Raw genomic sequence first — 23,971 nt, forward strand, 5'->3', positions numbered from 1 at the left:
CATTCTTTCATGTTTCATATGCTTTAAAAGCTGCCACTGGTGCAAAGTTTTCAGTACCCTAATATTCCTTAAAGAATCCCCTGTGGAGCAGTGGTTTAGCATTTGTCTGCTAAGGAAAAGGACAGCAGTCCACCAACCAGTTTATGGTAGAAAGATTTGGTGCTCTTTCTGCTTCTGCAAAGATTTGTAGCCTTGAAAAACCTGTGAGGTAGTTCTAGTCGGTCCAAGAGGGGCTCTTTGAGTTGTTATTGAGTCTTTGGCGACGGGCTGGTTTTGTTTCTAATGTGCTTTGATTTGTTTTTTAAATCCAGCCCAGCCCACTAAGCTGTTCTCAACCACACTCCTTCCACTTCATTGTCCGCTGAATATATCTGGCTTTTCACCTTGTTTTTTAAACTTTAGATGCCCTTTCTGTCCTTTTTAAAATTAAATTATTGATGGCTCTTACAGCTCTTATAACAATCCATACATCAGTTGTATCTATATTTGTACAGATGTTGCCATCATTATTTTCTAGACATTTACATTCAATTGAGCCCTTGATAACAGCTTCCCTTTTTTTCAATTCCCCTCCCCCCAACTTTGTTCCTTTAACTCCTGATAACTCTTTCCCAGTTAGAATTCCCGTCAAATATTACATTGAAGCCTTACATAGCTTCCCAGGAGAGTTAGTAAAAGTCGTTCTTGTTTCCATAAAGCCTTTGTACATTTATTACATTATATCTCGTATTCTATTTTTAATATATATTCAATTTTAAATAGTTTTATTAGGGGCTCATACAACTCTTATCACAATCCATACATACATGAATTGTGTAAAGCACATTTGTACATTCATTGCCCTCATCATTCTCAAAACATTTGCTCTCTACCTAAGCCCTGGCATCAGCTCCTCATTTTCTCCCTCCTACCCTGCTCCCCCCTCCCTCATGAACCCTTAATAATTTATCAATTATTACACTGTCTGAAATCTCCCTTCACCCACGTTTCTGTTGTCCATCCCCCAGGGAGGGGGTTATATGTAGATCCTTGTAATCGATTCCCTCTTTACAATCCACCCTCCCAATCACCACTCACAACACTGGTACTGAAAGGATCATCTGCCCTGGATTCCGTGTTTCCAGTTCCTATCTATACCAGTGTACATCCTCTGCTCTCGCCAGATTTGTAAGGTAGAATTGGGATCATGATAGTGGGGGAGAGGGGTAAGCATTTAGGAACTAGTTGTATGTTTCATCATTGATACATTGTACCCTGACTGGCTGTCTCCTCCTCCCCGCCACCCTTCTGTAAGGGGATGTCTGGTGGCCTACAAATGGGCTTTGGGTCTCTGCTCCGCATTCCCCCACTCATTCACACTGATAGGATTTTTTGTTCTGATGATGCCTGATACCTGATCGGGCCCTTCGACACTTCGTGATTATACAGGCTGGTGTGCTTCTTCTATGTGGGCTTTGTTGCTTCTGAGCTAGATAGCCGCTTGTTTACCTTCAAGCTTTTAAAACCTCAAACGCTATACCTTTTGATAGCTGGGCACCATCAGCTTTCTTCACCACATTTGCTTATGCACCCATTTGTCTTCAGCGATCGGATCAGGGATGTGTGTACACAATGATATGATTTTTTTCTTTGATGCCTGATAACTGATCACTTTGGCCCCTCGTGATCAGGCAGGCTGGTGTGCTGCTTCCATGTGGGCTTTGTTGCTTCTGAGCTAGATGGCCACTTGTTTACCTTCAAGCCTTTGAGACTCCTGACGCTATATCTTTTGATAGTCGGGCACCATCAGGTTTCTTCACCATCAGGTTTGCTTATTCACCCGCTTTGTCTTCAGCAATTGTGTTAGGAAGGTGACCATCATAGAATACCAATTTAATAGAAGAAAGCGTTCTTGCATTGAGGAAGTACTTGCATGGAGGCCCAATGTCCTTCTGCTACCTTAATACTAAACTTATAAATATATGCACATAGATCTCTTTCCCCATCCTCCTATATAAATATATTTGCATCTGTATATGCCTTTATTTAGACCTCTATAAATGCCTTTTGCCTCCTAGCTCTTTCCTCTATTTCCTTTGACTTTCCTCTTGTCCCACTATCATGCTCAGTCTTCATTTGGGTTTCAGTAATTCCTCTTGGTTATATTACCCTTGATCACACCCTACCAGGCCGCCTACACCCTCCTTACCACCAATTTGGATCACTTGTTGTTCCCTTGTCCCTGGGTTTGTTACCACCACTACCTTTACCCCCACTTCCCCCTCTCCCATGTCCCCCCAGAACTGTCGGTCCCGTTGTTTTCTCCTCCAGGTTGTTCATCCAGCCTATCTTACTTAGACAGACTTGGGGAGATAATAACATGCACAAAAAACAAGATAGAACAAAATCAGGTAACAATATACAACAAAACAACACCACACCAATGAAAACAAAACACTACAAGAAAGAAAGGGTTGTAGCTAGTTTAGGGACTGTTTGTTGGCCTTTAGAAGTGTTTTCCAGTCCAGTCTGTTGGAGCACCAAGCCCTGGCCCCAACGTCCACATTTGGCATTCCCTGGAGACCTATCTGCTCCGTTCCCTTGTTGTTCTGTTTTACCCCCTTAGTGTTTTGCCTCGGTGTGGCGGGATCAGATTGGGTGCAGTTCCCACACTGTGTCTCTGGTTTTGTCCCCTATAGGGCTATGGGTCAGTGAGGGACATCTTGACTCATAGTGGGGCCGGCCATGTGGTCCTTTCTGTGGACTGGCTGCTCTAATCGGGAAGATCATCATCAAGGACTGGTGGGCCAGGATGTGCTCCACTCTTTCCTCCTCCCCCTTCATTTGTTCCTGCATGCTCCGATCAGATATGTCCATCTCCCGGAGGTATAGATTCAGTGCTGTCCTTTGAAATAAATTCTTCTGGGAGGGAGGAATATTATATTCTTTTAAATGTATCTGTCCCAAATATCTGAATTTCTCCTTTAGCACCACCACACACATTCAACTTAAATTTCATTAAGAAGAGAAAGTTTTTGTATTCCCTATCGCATTCCCCCATAGCCTCTAGGAGACACCTCTTTGTTGAAAAACAGTATCTTTTCAAACTTTATAATGTTTAACAGCACTTAGGATAATCTTGTATAACTGCCAGCTAAAAAACTTTTATTTTCTATTACTGGTTATTAAGCTCAAATTCTTTAGTTTGGCATTCAAAACAATCCATAATTCATTATTCACCATCATGGTGCTCTTATATTTGAGTACCCAGCCAGCACCATGTATTACCATTTTAAAGTCTGCATCTCTTCATGGATACATAAATATGTATATATTTTATCCAGGCCAAACTAGCTTCCTTTTTTTATGAAGCTCTTTCTGACCATACCTCCAAACTGAAGTATCAGTTTGTCTCCAGTACTTCTCAGTTCTTTTCTTTCTTTTTTTCAGTTCTTGTCATAGTTTCCATAAAGTATTTAAATGGCACGCTGAAGCAAAGTGAAAGGATTTAGATTTCTAGAAAAAGAACCCTGTTATGAATAAGGGGGAATGCGAATTGTGAACAAGAGGGAGTGCAGAGTGGACACCTAAAGCCCATCTGTAGGCAACTGGACATCCTCTTATCAGAAGGGTCACGGGGAGGAGACGAGCCAGTCAGGGTGCAGTGTAGCAACGTTGAAACATACAACTTTACTCTAGTTCCTAAATGCTCCCTCCCCCCCCACACACACACTATCATGATCCCAATTCTACTTAACAAATCTGGCTAGACCAGAGGATGTACACTGATACAGATAGCAACTGGAAACACAGGGAATCCAGGGTGGATGATCCCTTCAGGACCAGTGGTGAGAGTGGCGATACCTGGAGGGTGGAGGGAGGGTGGGTTGGAAAGTGGGAACTGATTACAAGGATCTCCTCCCTGGGGGATGGACAACAGAAAAGTAGGTGAAGATAGACTTTGGACAGTGTAAATTAGGACAAAATAATAATTTATAAATTATCAACGGTTCATGAGGGAGGGGGGAACAGGGAGGGAAGGGAAAATGAACTGATGCCAGGAGAGCAAATGTTTGAGAATGAATGTACAAATGTGCTTTACACAATTCATGTAGAGTTGTATGAGCCCCCAATAAAATGATTTTTAAAAACCCTGATAAAAATGAAATTAATTATCTTATAGTAGCTATATGGCCATAAAAAATGCAAAATTTTCTGAGTCCATTATAAATATGACAAGATATCACTGAACCTTTCTGGACTTTTATTTCCTTTTTTTTTCCCCAACAGTTTTATTGGCATATAATTCACATTATCATACAATTCAATAGTTCAAGTACATCAAGAAGTGTTATTTCCTTATTTTTAAGGTAGATGTACTGAAGCATTCTGGGTGTATGAAGACAAAAACCAAAATACACAGCATAACTATGTGTTCTATAAATAGTTGCCCTCATGATGATGTATTTCCTTTCAGTTTTGCCCTTTAGTGAAGTGTCAAATTGTGACCATTATATCTCTTTGAAAGAACCAGCCAAATACTCTCACTCCACTCAAGTGAACAGACACATGAAAGGATTTTTGGTCTTTTTTGGGGGGAACATCAATTCAAGGGTGTGACAGTCCGGAGAAGGAGCAAGCAGTGTGTCGTTTTTTTCCATTTTTGAACGGGCTTTTCCTTGCGTTAACCAGAGTATATAGTTCCAAGCATGTTTCCATTTATTTAAATACTATTAAGGCACCAAATCTGAAGCTGTCCCTGTAAAGATTTACAGTTTCAGAAACCCTATATAGAGTCACTATGAATTACAAATGACCCAATGGCAGTGGTTTTGTTTGTTTGCTTTTTATTTTGTTTTCCTCAAAAAAAGTTCTTGGGAAAATGAAAAGATATTAGAATTTAAGGCAGAAGCCTGATTTTCCGTACTTTTACATAAAGAGAAAATATAAAAGCTCTCCATAGTTTTATGATCCAGTGCCTTTGCATAGCCAATAAACACAACTATCTTTCTAGTATTATCTTTTAGCAAAGATCCATCTGAGGTCAGCAATGATATATCCCTTTTTCCACGTCCTATTCTGAATATGGCTTGAATTTCTGGCAGTTACCTGTCAAAAGTACTGCTGCAACCATTGTTAAATGAGCTTCAGTAAAATTTCACTTGGATATAGGTTCAGGGATACCATTCTATAATTTGTGCATTCTTTTGGGTCACCTTTCTTTGGAATGGGTACAAATATGAATCTCTTTCAGTCAGTTGGCCAAGTACCTGTCTCCCAAATTCCTTGGCATCAATAAATAAGTTGCTTATAGTGCTCATCAACTTATTAAACACTTCGGTTAGTATTCCATCTATGATAGGAGCTTGGCTTTGGGCTATTGCCTTCAGTATCATTGGTTCTTAATCATATGTCACTTCTTGAAATGGTTGAATGTTGACTAGTTCTTTTGGGTTCAATGACTATTCTTTTAATCTTTTAATGCATCCTGCATTACTCAATATTTTGCACATAAAATAAATATTGCAACTTGAGGGTTGAATTTTTTCTTCAATTCATTCAGTTTAGGATATGTTGAGCATGTACTTTTTGGTTTTCTAATTCTAGGTCTTTTTCACATTTCATTATAAAACTTTGTCTTCTCAAGTTGCCCTTTGAAATTTTCTGTTCATTTCTTTCACGTCATCATTTTTTTCTATTTGCCTTCGCTACTCTACTATTAAGGGCAAGTTTCAGAATCTCTAGTGTAAGGTGTTGAATCTGATCTTGAGATATTTCCAAAATTCAGGTCGGATTTACTCAAGGTTATATTTGGACTTTTGTAGAATTGTTTTGGTTTTCATCAGTTTACATATGAGCAAATTGATGGTCTGTTCCAGAGTCAGCCTCGGCCTTGTTTTGCTGCTGATATTGAGCTTCTCCATGGTCTCCTCCCACAGATGTAGTCAGTTTGTTTTCTGTGTTCCATCGGGAGAAGGCCACATGTACAGTCTGTTTGTGTATTGTAAACAGGGTTGCTCTGAAGAAATTGTTGGTCTTGCAAAGTTCTATCATGTGGTCTCCAGCTCTCTTTCTCTCACCAAGGCCGTATTTCCCGCTACTTTCCTCTTTGTTTGCAACTTTTGCATTCTAGTCACCAACAATTATAAGTTCATCTTGATTCTGTGTTTTGATCAATTTCAGACAGAAAATGTTGGTAAAATTCTACAATTCTTCACTAGCTTTAGTGGTTGGTAGACCACTAAATGATCCATGGTACGTGATAAATGGTACATACACCACTGAATGATAGTTGTATTGACTGATTTTTCTTTATTGTGGATATGTATGTTCACAGATAGCATTGTACTTCAAAGTAGGTCTTGATATTCCCGTTTTGATGATAAATGTGATGCCACTACTCTTGAACTTAAGCCAGTTAATTTTTAAATGTTAGTATACAGTAAGTATAAAAAGACATACCATGTTTGTATTTCTTGTGTTTAGGAAGAATTACCGAGGATAGACTCAAAGTTAGGAAAATGACAAAGAGGGATGGCTAGAATGGAAGTTCTCCAAGGGTTACAGTCACCATGAGCACCTGAGGGCCTGTTAAAACAAGTGTGGAGCCCTACTCCCTAGAATTTCCGATTAAGTAGGTCTGAGTGGGGCCTGATAACTTACATTTCTTGACAAGACCCCAGGTGATGCTTATGCTTCAGATTAAGCACCCCGGGAGTCAAGGGAACTGAAGAGAGTGGTAAGGGGGGAAAAAAAGACTGAGAAACATAGTTCACTCAGAAATGACCACTCCTTTGGGTGGAGGAGCCACTGGTTCTACTGTTAACTGGTTCCTCCCCAGGCAAAACGCACCCACCCGCCCACCCCTCACCCTTAGCCTCTGCCAGCAGAAAAAAAGAAAATCTGTGTACTGATTTTCCTAGCAAAATTATCAGGCTCACTCTAATAAGAGTTTATTGACTCAGGTTCTTTTTTTTTTTTAACAATTTATTGGGGCTCATACAATTCTTAACACAGTTCATACATATACCTACATCAATTGTATAAAGCACATCTGTACAGTCTTTGCCCTAATCATTTTTTTCTCCTCTTTTCTTTTTTTACATTTTATTAGGGACTCATACAACTCTTATCACCATCCATACATATACATACATCAATTGTATAAAGCACCTCCATACATTCCCTGCCCCAATCATTCTCAAGGCATTTGCTCTCCACTTAAGCCCCTTGCATCAGGTCCTCTTTTTTTTTCCCCTCCCTCCCCTTTACCCCCTCCCTCATGTGCCCTTGGTAATTTATACATCGTTATTTTGTCATATCTTGCCCTATCCGGAGTCTCCCTTCCCCCCTTCTCTGCTGTCCCTCTCCCAGGGAAGAGGTCACATGTGGATCCTTGTCATCAGTTCCCCCTTTCCAACCCACTCACCCTCCACTCTCCCAGCATCGTCCCTCACACCCTTGGTCCTGAAGGTATCATCCACCCTGGATTCCCTGTACCTCCAGCCCTCATATGTACCAGTGTACAGCCTCTGTCCTATCCAGCCCTGCAAGGTAGAATTCTGATCATGGTAGTTGGGGGGAGGAAGCATCCAGGATCTGGGGGAAAGCTGTGTTCTTCATCGGTACTACCTCACACCCTAATTAACCCATCTCCTCTCCTAAACCCCTCTATGAGGGGATCTCCATTGGCTGACACTTGGGCCTTGGGTCTCCACTCTGCACTTCCCCCTTCATTTAATATGGTATATATACATATATACATATACACATACATACACACACATATCTTTTTTTTGCATGATGCCTTATACCTGGTCCCTTGGCACCTCGTGATCGCACTGGCCGGTGTGCTTCTTCCATGTGGGCTTTTTTGCTTCTGAGCTAGATGGCCGCTTGTTCACCTTCAAGCCTTTAAGACCCCAGACACTATCTCTTTTGATAGCCGGGCACCATCAGCTTTCTTCACCACATTTGCTTATGCACCCATTTGTCTTCAGCGATCCTATCATGGAGGTGTGCAGTCAATGATATGATTTTTTGTTCTTTGATGCCTGGTAACTGATCCCTTTGGGACCACTCGATCACACAGGCTGGTGTGTTCTTCCATGTGGACTTTGTTGCTTCTGAGCTAGATGGCCGCTTGTTTATCTTCAAGCCTTTAAGACCCCAGTCACTATCTCTTTTGATAGCCGGGCACCATCAGCTTTCTTCACCACATTTACTTGTTCACCCACTTTGGCTCCAGCCGTTGTGTCGGGAGAGTGAGCATCATAGAGTTCCAATTTAATAAAAGAAGGTATTCATGCATTGAGGGAGTGTTTGAGTAGAGGCCCAAGGTCCTTCCGCCACCTTAATACTTAACCTATAAATATAGACACATAGATCTATTTCCCCATCCTCCTATATATATTTGCATGTACATGTCTTTGTCTAGACCTCCATGAATGCCCTTTGACTCCTAGCTCTTTCCTCCATCTCCCTTGACTTTCCTCCTGCCCTACTACCATGCTCCGTCCCCACCTGGGCTAGAGTATACCTCTTCTCTAAGAAACCTTACTCTTGATCATTCCCCACCAGGCCTGCCACCCCCCGACTCAGGTTCTTTCTTGATCACTGAAATGTGAGAGTGGAGACAAATTTAGATTACTCATCATAGACTGCTGGTGGGGCCTGTTCTAATTGCCTGTTTTATATACAGGACTGAAGAGTGATTTTCCGTAGACAGTATAGGATACTGTTTGCTCCTACAAAACAAGAAACATACTGTACATTAAATTTCCTTTCTGCTTCTTTAAGGAGCCCTGGTGGCTCTGTGTTCCACAAGGTTGGCAGTTTAAGCCCACCAGCTGCTCTGATTAGATGCTTGTCAGTTAACTTGTTTTCAAAAAAATAATGATTAGAACACTTAGAAATTTATGTTAATTGATATAAGTCACAGGGCCTAGGTGGGTTGCAGAAGCAATTTTTCACTGATTTCTCAGACACCTTCTCTCTACTTAGTGTATTTCTCCATAATCACATTCCTAAAGTCTTCTTCCTATAGCTCTCTTCTCATTTTGTACTTAGTTTGTGGGATTTTGTTATTTACCCTTCCTCTTAATACTTGCTCATTAGTGTCCGATAGAACTTTCCTCAGTGAGGAAAATATTCTCTGTGCTCTCCAATATAGTAGTTACTAACCACTAGCCACCATGTTAGACAGAATATCTCTTAACTAGATGTAACTTAATTTTTTTAGCTTTCAGCCAGTTTTCAGTCCTACAGGCCATTTCCTAAATTTTCCTATGGTTTCATTCTTGATTCTGTTTTATGCCTTGTGAGCCATCTTTCCTCCATGTTGTGGCTCCTTCTTAATTCCCTTCACATCCCAACCTTACAGTCTCCTATTGCACCTGCCTAAGACCATTGGTGGCTCCTTCTCAAGATCTGATTATATCAGCATATCTTGGACCTCCCATGCATCCTTATTTGAGAATAGTCTGATAGTGGATAAGGAATAAAACACACCAAAAAGAATTCATTACAGTGACTTTGTCTTAAGCCTTTTGTTGAAAACATTTAAAAATTGGTATATTTAAAGATAACATTAAAGAAAAAGTAACAGTACATCGAATATGAAACTACATTGAATATACTCATTAAAAAGAAAGTGATTTTTAGATAGAGAAACAAGTGTTTTAGTAGGATTTTTTTTTTTCTAATTTGAGTGCAAACAGCCTCGGAAACCCTAAGCAACAATTCTACTCTGTCCTGTATGGTCACTAAGTTTGGTTTGTTTGTTTGTCTTTTGGTAGCAGAGAAGTTGGAGTCTCAAGGTCCTAAAGATAAATATCATTTTTCCTTTTAACTTACAGAAGTTGCTGGGTGTGTTTTGCCACTGATGAAGATGACAGAACAGCTGAATGGGTGAGACCATGCAGGTGCAGAGGATCTACAAAATGGGTTCACCAGGCTTGTCTACAGCGCTGGGTAGATGAAAAACAAAGAGGAAACAGTACAGCCAGAGTGGCATGTCCTCAGTGCAATGCTGAATACTTAATAGTTTTTCCAAAGTTGGGTAAGAAGATCCTAATAAACAGAATAAACATTTTATGTTATTATATAAGTCTTGTAAGCTCAGGTTTATTTTTAAATGACCTTTGTTTTTTATGAATTTCTGTATTATTTTTCTACTATTCTCTAAATGTCAGGCATTTGTTTTGCTAACAATTTTTAACACTGATATATCAAAAAATCCATTTGTATATATATTAACTGTTTTTATTTGGCTAAAGCTGAGAAAAAAACTTTTATAGTTAATTGTGTGGATAAAATCAAATAGCAAAGCTGTAACGAAGAGCCTTGTTCTCTGGTTATATTTGGTATAGATGAAAGAAAAGTGTATTCTTGCTAATACTTTACCTTAATTCTTCTGTTTAGGAGTAATAGTAAAAAGAAAATTTCAATAAAATGTAGAGTTAAATTCATCCTTGAAATCCATTTTATGTAGCTATCATTCATGAAAACTGCTAACTTTCTCCTGGGAATTGGCAAAGACTAACCAAAGGTGTTGAGAACAGGGAGCAGTCTGTGTAAAGGACCCTATAATATTGTCTTGCCGTGCTCCATAATAACCATACAGTTATGAACTGGTAACCATTTTCTTTGGTGTTTGTGCCATATCAGTTGTTAAACATTTTTAGTATCCTTGTAAGGTTTGGGGAAGGAAAGAGTATCTTTGAGAGGAGTGGAGTTTGGGGGTTTGAAGGAAATTTGTAAAGAATTGTTAGATACAGTGTGTTTTTGCTAGGTGCTATCCATATTGAGGAACCTTGGTGGCATACTAGTTACAGTGTTTGGCAGCTAACCAAAAAATAGATGGTTCAAACCAAACAACCACTCTGAGACAGACTGATGGTAGTCGGCTTCCATAAAGATACACAGTCTTAAAAACCCCTTAGGGCAGTTCTGCTCTGTCCTATAAGTTGCTTGCTATAAATTAGAATCAACCTCACAGCATGGATTTGGTTTGGGGTTACATATTGAAATCAGACTCGGGTTTCTTTAAAAAACAATGAATTATAAATGTAGATAATTAAATGCTTTTCTAATGTGAGAAGGTTAATACGATAGAATTCCTGTAGTTGTATTATTTTAGCAATAATGGGTAGGAGGAAATAGTGTATCTTAAACATTTGGAATACGTGGACTTGTGGGTCTGCATACTGCACACTACTGATTTTAGATAAATGCAAAGGGATAATCCAAATGTTGTAAGGTATAAGATCAAAGCAGATGTTTTAAAAAATTTAACTATCAGGGAAAGTAATTATTACTAGTCTTTCACCACATTTTTATCTTGTTTACTAATGTTAAAGTTAAGGCTTCATATTTAATTGGTTTCTTTTCCTATTCAGTTTTACTAAAGTAATCTCTCTTTTATTTATAGGTTGTTGGGAATAGTGGCACTATATAGTGATTCTTTTAGATATTTTAAATATTCAGAGTAAGGACAGACCCAAAAAATATTACAAGATCTCAGCATTACACAGTGTTCAAGCACTGATGATGTATGTCACTCAAGAATAAAGTTGCACATTTCTTTTTGAGAGATGGTAGTGGGTAGAATTTTGATCTCTTCTTTTGGTTTTATTCAGTTTCTTGTTGGATTCAGTTTTGGGAAATATTTTTAGGCTTACTTCAGTAATTGAATGTGGCTTTTAAGTATACTAAGATATTGGTGGCATAGCAGATTACATGTTGGCTTGCTAACCATAGGGTAGGTAGATAGTTCAAACCCACCAGCTGCTCTGAGGGAGAAAAATGAGCCTTTCTGCTCCCATAAATATTTACAACCTCAGAAACCCACAGAGACAATTCTGCTCTATCTTGTAGGCTTGCTGTGAGTCAAAATAGACTCGACGATGAGTTTGGTGTATGTGTGTGTGTGTGTGTGTGTGTGTGTGTTTAAAACACTGGTTCCTTTCTTCAACTAGACAAGAATTAGAAAAAAGTCCAACTTTCTTTGTTTAGGCCATTTGTTTCATGTGTTATTCTTCATATTGTATTCTTAAAAATTGTGATTTTTTTAAAAAAACTGTGATATTTTGCCCTCAGATAAAAGATTCAAGCTGTTTGCTATACTGTTTGTGTCGTGGAGTATGACACTTGAGTTAGCCACTTGAAATCATACAAATGTTTTCTTGACATTATCAGTGTTGTGAAAAGAATTTGTCATCCTTTCTTTGAAAAGTTTTTGTTAGCATCTTTCCTTGTAACAGGATAGAAAAGTAGTCTTACCTAGGTTTCTTTTTTCTTGATGTACTATGTTCAAGGTACCAGTTCAAGTGCTGCAGTTTGAATTTTATTCACAATTTGTCCTGTGGTTTTTAATATTAACTCAGTCATAGAGGGCATCTTGTCAAACACCAGCTGTTGTCTGTGTTAGTGAAGTTGTGTCAATTGGCTTTCAGGTGCTGTCCTCTTTCTCGCTGCACATATGATAGGACTCTAGCCATACTGGTCCCAGTCAGCCTTTTAACTTTTATATCAGGGGCAGAAATAATTGCTGATCAAAAGAAAATAATTTTTTTAAGAAAATAATTATTTCCCTATAACATAAGTTTTCATTGGTAATCACAATTAAAAGTTATTTAAAATAAGAGTGCTTCCAAAGTGTATAGACTATGAATTAAAAGAAAATGGAATTTTTCCATGAACTCTTTGAAGTCTCATAGTATTTCTTGATTTACTTTATTACCCATGTAATTGCCAAGAATTGATTCATACTCTACACATTAGTCACTTCAGCTCTCCATAACACAAAATAACTAGAAGCATATATCTGTGATACTATTTATCCTTTCTCACTGTATACTGTCGATACTACATAATTCCTAGTAGTGTTATCTGATGTTGGAATTTTGCCAATAAATTGTCTTGTTTCTCTCCGCATATTTGTCACTAATTTTGTAAGTGATAACAAAATTATACCTTTCTTTATTAAAGGAAATTCCTTAGTATATAGTTTTGATGTTTTTAAGGTCACAATTCATCCTGGAGTATTTGATTTATCAGGATATTGAAAACGATGTGAAAACTTTAGTGATTCCTTATTTCTATTTTATAATATTCTTAAGACATAGTGTAAAAAAAATAACCAGTGCAGTGGAAATAAAGGGGCCTCCTAATACAGACTAATCAATCCAAATTCACTGTTCATAACACATTCGTTCTAAGATAATACTAATTATCATTTAGGACATTCTAAATTAAATGTATATTTGGGGGTGGTTCCTACTTTTATTTTTTACTCCTATGAGCCATTCATTCTTTTTCCTAAATTTGTATTTTAACACACAAAATATAATAATAACAACATAATCCATATATATATTTTAAACAAAATCCATATTTATCCAATGTAAGCAACTCCTAGGATATGAAAGTATAGGTTCCTGAAACAAACAGTACTGTCTTCAGAACCTAAAAGAATGTCTTTGAAAGTCGTAATAAATTTTACTCTACTAATTTTCAAATGTGCATGATCAAAACTTATACCACTTTCTCCTCAAATTGTCTGCAGACCATTATGTGATAGATTGCCAAGCATCATTGGTCCCTAAGCCACTTTGCGAAACACTGACTGCAAGAAGGAGTAAAAGGCACGAGAGAAGAGGCAGAGGAAGAAGTGATGGTTAACTTTCTATGGGCTTCTCTCTGTGAAACTGACACATTTTTTAAAAGGTGCTTGTGTGGAGTTAGTCTTAATCTGGCTTTCTAGGTAGCCAGTTCTGCATCTTTTCAGGTAACCAGTGGTAGCAGGAATGGAGGGATGGTGGTAAATATGTGTTCTTAATTCTTGATAGGGAATATATCATGCTCAATTTTGAAAAATACAGAGGATACATCAGATTTTCAACCCTCTATTTGCTATCTACCTTACCAGTTACCATTAAGTCAACTTCAACTCAAAGAAATCCCTTGTACATTAAGAGAACTATCGCCATAGGATTTTCAAATAATGAAAAACCCATTGCTATGAAGCCCATGCTGACATATATAACAACCTTATAAGACATTGGAACTGTGACATGATTTCCAAGGCTGTATGTAATGTTTATAGTAGCAGACTGCCACATCTGTCACGCATAGAGCAAACAGCTGGTGGGTTCAAACTGCCAATCTTCTGGTTAGTATCCCAGCCCTTTAACTACCACCAGCCTTCCCTCAAAGGCTTTTAGTAGCAAATTTTTTAGAAGTAGATTGTCCGGGCTTTCTTCAAAGGCACCTCTTCATGCATGAGAACTGCCAGTTAGCCTCTGAGCAATTAACTGTTTGTACCACATAGATACTTGGTACCCATTTGAGGGTTTGCTTTCTTCCCTCTTCTAGTGGATTCAGCCAAGTGAATGTATACAACTACTTTAAAATATTGCTATACAGAGTGGTATGAGGGCCAGCAACATTGCATTATCAAGGAATATAGAACCCTGGGTTCCACTCTTGTACCGAATCAGAGTAATGTAATGCATGTTGACTTACGTGCACATTAAAGCTTAAGAAACATTGATTACTTCAAACATTAAAGAAAAAAATCCAACTCCATAAAAATAAAGAATCTTTATGATATTTGAGACCCAACAGTAACCTCTTTTACTAGCTGCTCAGAAAAAAATCAAGAGTATCTCAGAAATAGATCTTGACTCTCATGGATTGAAGGGACTGATTCACATTAAATTAATTTTGTTTTTTAGTATTTTCTGTTAATGTTTTATAGATTTTAGTGTATAATTATGATACTCTTTGTTAAGTATACTAAATACTTTTATTCTATCTGTTATTACTATAAACGTAATTACCGTATCTTCCTAATTTTATGTTCATATTATTCTTGTAAATATATATAAACAATTGATTTTTTAAATACTTACCTTTTATCCAACCTTGATGAACTCAGTAACAGCTTTTACATATACTTAGGATTTTCTAGATATAAAATCATGTCATCTATGAATAATAAGTTGTACTTTTTCCAATTTGGATACCTTCTAGTTCATCTTCTTGCATAACTACCTTCGCTAGAATCTCCAATACAGTATTGTGTAGAGGAGATGAGAGTAGACATCTATGTCCTATTCTTGATCTTAGAGAAAAATTAGTATTTTTTTAATCATTTTATTGGGGGCTCATACAACTCATCACAATCCATACATCCATTCATTGTGTCAAGCACATTTGTACCTTTGTTGCCATCATCATTCTCAAAACATTTGCTTTCTATTTGAGTCCTTGATATCAGCTCTTCATTTTTATCCTCCCTACCCGACCCTTCCTCCCTCATGAACCCTTGATAATTCATTTAAAATTTTAAAAATTATTTTATTGTGGGCTCATACAACTCTTATCACCATACATACATCAATTGTGTCGCACATTTTTTAATAATTAAGTCATGTTATTGGGGGCGTGTACAACTTATCACAATCCACACATACATCCATTGTGTCAAGCACTTTTGTACATTTGTTTCCCTTACTCTCAAAATATTTGCTTTCTACCTGAGCCCTTGGTATCAGCTCATTTTTCCCCTCTCTCCCTACCCCCCCTTCCCTGATGAACCCGTGATAATTTATAAATTATTATTTTGTTATATCTTACACCATCTGACGTCTCCCTTCACCAACTTCTCCGCTGTCCATCCCCCAGGGAGGAGGTTATATGTGGATCCCTGTAATCTGTTCCCCCATTCTCCCTCACCTTCTCTCCACCCTCCCAGTATCACCACTCTCACCACTTGTCCTAAGGGGTTCATCTATCCTCTATTCCCTGTGTTTCCAGTTCCTATCAGTACCAGTGTACATTCTCCTGTCCAGCTGGATTTGTAAGGTAGAATTGGGATCATGATAGTGGAAGGGAGGAAGCATTCAAAAACTAGAGGAAAATTGTATGTTTCATCATTGCTGCACTGCACCCTGACTGGCTCATCTCCCCCAACACTTCTGTAGGGAGATGTCCAATTGCCCACAGATGGGCCCTGGGTCCCTATTCTGCACTCCCCCTCATTCACAATGCTATGATTTTTTTTTTTTTTGTCTTAGATGCCTGATACCTGATCCCTTCGACACCATGATCACACAGACTGGTATCCTTCTTCCATGTAGGCTTTGTTGTTTCTCAGTTAGATGGCCGCTTATTTATCTTAAAGCCTGTAGGACCCCAGACTCTATCTTTTGATAGCCGCGCACCGTTAGCTTTCTTGACCACATTTGCTTATGCACCTGCTTTGTCTTCAGCGACCGTGTCAAAATAAGCTCGTATGCTTCTTCCATGTGGGCTTCGTTGTTTCTCAGCTACAAGGCTGCCTGTTTATCTTCAAGCACATTTGTATATTCGTTGCCCTCATCATCTTAAAAATATTTGCCCTCCACTTGGAAAACAATATTTTATCATTAAGTCTAGACTGAAGGGGTGGGAACAAAAAAAATCTGGTCTTATGAATGTTTTACTTTTTTAAAATCGTTTTATTAAGGGCTCATACAAGTCTCATCACAATCCATACATACATCAGTTGTGTGTAAAGCACATTTGTATATTCATTTCCCTGATCATTCTCAAAACATTTGTTCTCCACTTAAGCCCCTGGCATCAGCTCATTTTTCCTATCCTTCCCTGCTTCCCCCTTCCTCATAAACCCTTGATAATTTATAAATTATTATTTTGTCATATCTTGCCCTGTCCGAAGTCTTCCTTCACCCACTTTTCTGTTGTCCATCCCCCAGTAAGGAGGTTATATATAGATCCTTGTAATCCATTCCCCATTTCCAACCCACCCTCCCAGTATCACCACTCACATCACTGGTCCTAAAGGGATCATCCGTCCTGGATTCCCTATGTTTCCAGTTCCTATATGTACCAGTGTACATCCTCTGGTCTAGCCAGATTTGTGAGTAGAATTGGGATCATGATAGTTGGTGGGGGGGAACATTTAGGAACTAGAGGAAAGTTCAATATTTCATCGTTATTACACTGCACCCTGACTGGCTCATCTCCCCGTGACCCTTCTGTAAGGGATGTCCAATTGCATATAGATGAGCTTTGGGTCCTCAACTCTGCACTCTCCCTCATTCACAATGATATGATTTTTTGTTCTGATGATGCCTGATACCCCATCCCTTAGATATCTCGTAATCGCACAAGCTGGTGTGCTTCTTTTACGTGGGCTTTGTTGTTTCTGAGCGAGATGGCCACTTGTTTACCTTCAAGCCTTTAAGACCCCAGATGCTTTATATTTTGATAGCCAGGCACCATCATCTTTCTTCACCACATTTGCTTATTCACCTGCTTCGTCTTTAGTGATTGTGTCGGGAAGGTGAGCATCATGGAATACCAGTTTAATAGAACAAAATATTCTTACCTTGAGGGAGTACTTGAGTGGAGGCCCAATGTCTATCTACTGCCTTAATACTAAACCTATAAATATATGCACATAGATCTCTTTCCACATCCTCATATAAATATATTTACATATGTACATGCCTTTATTTAGACCTCTATAAATGCCCTTTGCCTCCTAGCTCTTTCCTCTATTTCCTTTGACTTTCCTCTTGTCCCACTATCATGCTTAGTCTTCATTTGGGTTTCAGTAATTCCTCTTGGTTACTTTACCCTTGATCACACCCTACCAGGTCCCCTACACCCTCCTCACCACCGATTTGGATCACTCACTTGTTGTTCCCTTGTCCCTGGGTTTGTTACCACCACTACCTTTCCCCCAACCTCCCCCTCTCCCATGTCCTCCCAGAACTGTCAGTCCCATTTTTTTCTCCTCCAGATTGTTCATCCAGCTTACCTTATTTAGACAGACTTGGGAAGATGATAACATGCACAAAAACAAGACAGAGCAAAACCAAGCAACAATAAAACAATAAGCCAATATAAAACAGAACAATAAGAAAGAAAACCTTTTAGTTCGTTGAAGGATTGTTTGTTTGGCCTTTAGGTGTGTTTTCCAGTTGAGCCTGTTGGGAAGCCAAGCCTGGTCCCAAAGTCTATTTTTGGTATTCCTTGGGGAATTCCCTTTTCTGTTCCCCTTGCTGTTCTGTTGCATGCTCTTAGTGTTTTGTCTCGCTGTGGTAGAACCAGATCTAGTGGAAATCCCACACTGTGTCTCCCCTGTAGGGCTATGGGTCAGTGAGGGATGTCGTGGCTCATAGTGGGGCCAGCCATAGGGTCCTCTCTGTGGATTTGCTGCTCTGAGCAGGATTATCGTTGTCAAGGCTTGGTGGGCCAGGATGTGCTCCACTCTCTCTTCCTCCTCCTTCATTTGCTCCCTTGTGCTCTGATCAGACATGTCCCTCTCCTGCAGCTGCAGATTCAGTGCTGTCCCCTAAATTTCTTCTGGGGGGAGGGGCAAGTGTCTACATAGTTGGGATTGAGGCCGATCCCTCAGACCTCTCCACTGGTTCCCTACTCCATGCCTGCCTGTTCCATTCATATCTTGGAGCACTGGGTTGAAGTCTGATCCCTCTTTCCCTGGGGAGATATAAACAATACCCTCCCCTTGGGTGGGTTAGTGCTCGTTGCCCCCGCAACCAATTTCTTTTTTTTTTCCTTTCCCCCCCTCCTTTTTAGTTGGCTACCATATGTATCCCTGGGTTTGGTCTGGCTCCTGCTATGCTACCTGGTTCTCACCCCAAGAATGTTTGTATACAGTAGTTTTTCTCTATTCCCCTTTTGCATTTTTTTTTTTTAAAGCTTGCCTCAGCAAACTCATGTTGTACTTGTCCTTTTGTGCTTGGTTTACTTAGAATGATTTCCTCCAGATCTTCCCTTGCAACAATGTGTTTCATACGTTCATCACTGCTTTTTAGCAATGTGTAGTACTCCACTGTATGTGTGTACCACAGTTTTTCAATCCACTCGTCAGTTGATGGAAATTTGGGTTTCCAACTTCTTGTGATTGTGAACTTTGCTACAATGAACATTGGAGCACAGATGTCTTGCCATGGTTTGTTTCTTGCCTCTTCTGGGTATATGTCCAGTAGGTGGATTTCTGGGTCGTATGGTAACTCAGTTTCCATCTGTTTATCATCAGATCCAATTCCATAGTGGCTGTACATACTTACAGGTCCACCAGCAGTGGATTAGAGTTCCTGTCTCCCCTCCAAAGCAACACTTGTTGCTTTCTGATTTTTTGAATTGGGCTAACTTTGAGGGTGTTAGGTGGTAGCTCATTATTGTTTTAATTTGCATGTCTCTTTATGGCTAATGACGGGAACATTTACTCATGTTTATTGGCGATTTGGAATGCCCACCTCAGTGGGAAATTTTTTTTTTCTTTTTGGAAGCTATCAGAGTATTGTAGATTTTAATAATAAGGCCTTTGTCTGATGTGTCATTGTTAAAGATGTTTTCCCAGTCCATGGACTCTCTTATTACTCTCTTGGTGAATTCTTGCAATGTACACAGGTGCTTTATCCTGTGTACATCCCATTTGTCAATTTGTGCCTCCTCTGTGTTTGTGCCCTTCCCTATTTCTGATGGTCTATGTGTTCCCTCTGCCAAAGTTCTCAAGTTGGTCCCAATTCCCTCACTGATAGTCCTAATAGTTTGAGGTTTAACTTCAAGGTATGTGATCCACCTTGAGTTTATTCTTGTACTTGGAGTGAGATAAGGGTCTTGCTTCATTTCTCTGCAAGTAGATATCCATTTTTCCAGCGCCACTTGTTAAAGAGGGCATCTGCTTCCCATTGGATATTTTTTTGGGCCCTTTTCAAAGATTAGTTGTCTGTGTGCTGCTGATTTTATTTCTGGGTTTTCAGTTCTTTTCCATTGGTCTGAGTGTCTGTCATTGTACCAATACCATGTGTTTTTGACAACTGTAGCTGTATAATATGTGCTAAAGTCAGGTAAAGCAAGCCCTCCCACTATGTCCTTGAGGAGTTCTCTGCTAATTCTGGGCTTCTTCCCTCTCCATATGAAGTTGGTAATCAGTTTTTCCATGTCTTTGAAGAATGATGTGGGTAATTGTATCGGGATTGTATTAAACATATAGTGCCTTAGGCAGAACTGATATCTTTACTGTATTGAGCCTTCCAATCCACAAGCATGAGATATTCTTCCATTTGTTGAGGTCACTCTTGATTTCTCGTAATAGTGTTCTGTAGTTTTCCTCATATAGATCTTTTGTTCTTTTAGTCAGGTATATCCCTAGATATTTCAATTTGTGTTTGACTGTTGTGAAGAGTCCCACCTTTTTTATCTCTTCTTCTGTGGTCTTATCCAATGTGTATAGCAGTCCGATAGACTTTTGTTTACTGATCTTGTATCCTGCCACTCTGCCAAACTCCTCTATTGCCTCCAGTACTACCCTTGTGGAGCTTTTGGGATTTTCCATATATAAAATCATATCATCTGCAAATAATGATAGTTTCACCTCTTCCTTCCCCAAATACTTTTGATGTCTTTTCTTTGCCTTATGCGGTTAGCTAAAACCTCCAGTACTATATTAAATAAGAGTGGAGACAAAGGGGCATCCTTGTCTGGTCCCCTTTTTCAATGGGATTGTGTTCATCTTTTCTCCATTGACTACCACGTTGGCTGTTGGTTTTTCATATATGGCTTGTAATTCTCTTGAGGAATTTTCCTTCCATTCCTATCTTTCCAAGTGTCTTAACCAGGAATTGGTTTTGGATGTTGTTGGATGCTTTTTCTGCATCTATCGATATTATCATGTGGTTCTTATAGTTTTTCATGTCAATGTGGCAATGATACTAATGGTCTTTCATATGTTGAACCATCCCTGCATCCCTTGTATGAATCCCACTTAGTCATGGTGAATTATTTGTTGTATATACTTTTATATTCTATTGGCCAGTATTTTGTTAAGGATTTTTGCATCAATGTTCATTTAGGGATATTGGTCTGTAGTTCTCGATTCTTGTGGGATCCTTGCCTGGTTTTGGTATCAGGGTTATAATAGCTTCATGAAAGGAGTTTAGGAGTTTGCCGTCTTTTTCTATGTTCTGGAAGAGTTTGTGTAGGATTGGTGTTAGTTCTTCATTAAATGCTTGGTAGAATTCTCCTGGGCCATGTTGTCCAGGGGATTTTTTGTTGTTGTTGGTAATCCTTTGATAACCTTGTCTATTTCTTCTATTGCTATGGGTCTGTTGAGATTCTTGACATCCTTTGGGGATAGTCTAGGGAGGGATTGTTTTTCCAAGAATTTGTCCATGTCTTCCAAGTTGTTGAATTCATTGGAGTACAATCCTTTGTAGTACTGTGTAAATTATCCTTTTGATTTCATTAGGGTCTGTTGTAATGTCCCCTCTTTCATCCCTCATTCGTGCTATTGAAATTTGTTCCCTCCTTTCTTTGGTTAGGTTTGCCAGCGGTCTGTCGATTCTTTTTATCCTTTCAAAGAACAAGTTTTAGCAGCGTTTTTTCCATCATTTTCCCTCTCCTGAATATCCGCCCTGATGTTTACTATTTCTTTTCTTTTGCTATTAGTGGGATTGTCCTGCTGACTCTACTCTACTTGTAAATTTTGTGCCAGCATATCAGTCATGAGTCTCTCTTCCTTTTTCAGGTGTACATGTATTGCTATGAAACTTCCTCTGATAACTGTTTTTGCTGTGTCCCATAAGTTTTAGTACATCGTGTTCTCATTTCGTTGGTTTCTAGAAATTTCCTAATTTCATCTCTGATCTGTACCAGTAAGGACTCCTTTTGCAATAGAGTTATTCATCTTCCAATTTTTTGCTCTTGTTTTCTTCTTCCTTTTGATTTCCAGCCTTATGGCACAGTGGTCAGAGAGAGAGATCTGTATATCAATGTGCTTAAATTTATGTAGATTTGCCTTATGCCCCAGCATGTGGTCTATCTTCGAATATGTGCCATGCAGACTTGAAAAGAATGTGATTTTTTTTTTTTGTATTTAGATGAAAACTCTGGAAATATCTATCAGGTCAAATTGTCTAATTGTAGTTTTTAGATCTCTACCCTCCTTGTTGAGTTTCTTTCCCTGTGATCTGTTTTTCTCAGAGAGCGGTGTATTGAAGTCAGCCACTATAATTGTTGAAGCTGTGATTTCTTATTTCATCTTTTGGAGTGTTTAGTTGACGTACTCAGTGGGTCTCATTCGGGGACTATATGTTTACAATTTAAGTGGTTATTTGCCTACCATTCCCTTGAGCATTATGTAATGTCCCTCCTTGTCTCTTTATGGTTTGCACTTTGAGGTCAATTTTATCCAAGATTAGGATTGCAACCCCTGCTTTTTTTGAATTGCTGTTTGCTTGATATGCCTTTCTCCAGCTTTTAATTCTCAGCCTATTTTTTTCTGTAACATTGAGCTGTGTCTCCTATAGACAGCAGATTGATGGGTTGTGTTTTCTGAACCAGTCTGCTAGCCTCAGTCTTTTAATGCCTGAGTTCAGGCCATTGATATTCAGGGTTATTATCTCCATCTGAGGACTCTGTGATGTTGTCTTATATCTTTTGTGTTGGATGTATTCCTACTTTCCTTTCTATTAGTCTGTTGTACATGTGTGTGTCATTCTTGACATCTTTTCATCCTTATGCCAATGCTATCTTGGGGTCTGTTTTCTCTTTGTTGCCCTCTGGTTGAGGTTGTTCTATGTGGCAGTTTCTTATTTTTGTTTGGTGTGTGTTGTTCTGCCCATTCTGGGTGGGCAAGGATCTTTTGTAGGGTTGGATTTCTTCTAATGTATTCTTTAGTTTTTTCCTTATCTGGAAAGACTCTATCTTGATCAATAATTTGGCTAGGTAGAATATTCTTGGGGTTGCGTTGTTTTCCTTCTATTTTTGGTATATATTACTCTCTCTTCTTCATAGTTTCTGCTGATAGGTCTGAGCATATTCTTATTTGGGAACCTTTATATGTGATTGCTTGCTTTTCCCTACCTGCTCTAATGATTTTCTTCTATTCCTCAAAGTTGAGTAGTTTAACTATTATGTGCCCTGGTGACAACTTCTTGGGATTCAGTCTAACTGATGTTCTTACAGCCTCCTGAATGATGTCCTGGTTTTCATTCATTAAGCTGGAGATGTTTTCTTCCAAGAATTCTCTTACTATTGTTGCAGATGACTTCTTTGTTGTGTCTTCCTCTGGTAATTCAATAATTTTAATGTTGTTCTACATAGCATCAGACATAGCTCTTAGGTTTTCTTTAGCTTCTCTGATGATCTTATTAAATTTTTGTTTGCATTTGTTAAAGTCTGATTGGGTGTCCTCTGGTTAAGTCACTGGTGCAGTTAAGTCACTGGTGCAGTTCTCTGCTTCCTCCAGTTGATTCTCGAGGTCCCTGTGTCTGTGACCGGTTTTTGTTATTTCCTCCCATCTTTACCCTAAGCTCTTGTATTTCCCTTTGGTGTATGAATTTATCTTCTATCATTTCTATATTGTTTCCCTTGTATCCTGTATGACTCCAAGCAGCATTCTGAAAATTGCTTTCTGTGGCAGCTCAGTGTCTGCTCTCTATGCCTGTCGTTATGTTCAGGACATCTTCTGTCATGGCCTTTTTTTCTCCTGTTTTTTCCTTGAGGTCGTTGGAGCTGATGGCTGTGTTGTGTTGTTTTAGAGGAGCCTGGTGCCATTTTCCAGGGAGTCAAACTGCCTACAGCTAATTTCACTATGACTTGGCCTACCAATTTATGCTCCTGTGGCTTCCATCTCAGGAGAGTGCCCCGGAAGGCTGGTGGGTTGCCTGCTTTGGTATAGAACACCATGAATGGTGTGTGGAATTGCCTTGGCCAGGTAGATCACTGCAGAGGTTGGACAGAGGTTTCTGCAGTACCTTGGAATGTTGACAAGTGTTGGCCGAGCTGCCTTAGGTTGTGTGAGGCCACTCAGGTAGGTGGGAGGAAGTTCCCTCTGTCATGTGGGCCCACGGAGGAAAAACAGTATCTCCCCCAGCCCCACAGGCAGGAATTACCTGGTAAGAAGTTGGGCGGAGTATCCCCTGGTGGAGGTTGGCTGAGCTTTCCC

General features: G+C 39.2%; 1 protein-coding gene across 2 annotated transcripts in view; it reads left to right on the forward strand.

The window, feature by feature from the left end:
• The window catches only part of MARCHF5 (membrane associated ring-CH-type finger 5), a 64,809-nt gene that overhangs the window by 16,808 nt on the left and 24,030 nt on the right, over positions 1-23,971 (forward strand). For both annotated transcript variants that reach the window (XM_075533665.1, XM_075533666.1), the window contains exon 2: positions 9,837-10,039. In XM_075533665.1, the coding sequence (XP_075389780.1) occupies positions 9,837-10,039 (203 nt within the window). The remainder of the gene's footprint in view (positions 1-9,836; positions 10,040-23,971) is intronic.

Source organism: Tenrec ecaudatus, chromosome 16 (genome assembly GCF_050624435.1).
Source record: "Tenrec ecaudatus isolate mTenEca1 chromosome 16, mTenEca1.hap1, whole genome shotgun sequence".
NCBI lineage: Eukaryota > Metazoa > Chordata > Mammalia > Afrosoricida > Tenrecidae > Tenrec > Tenrec ecaudatus.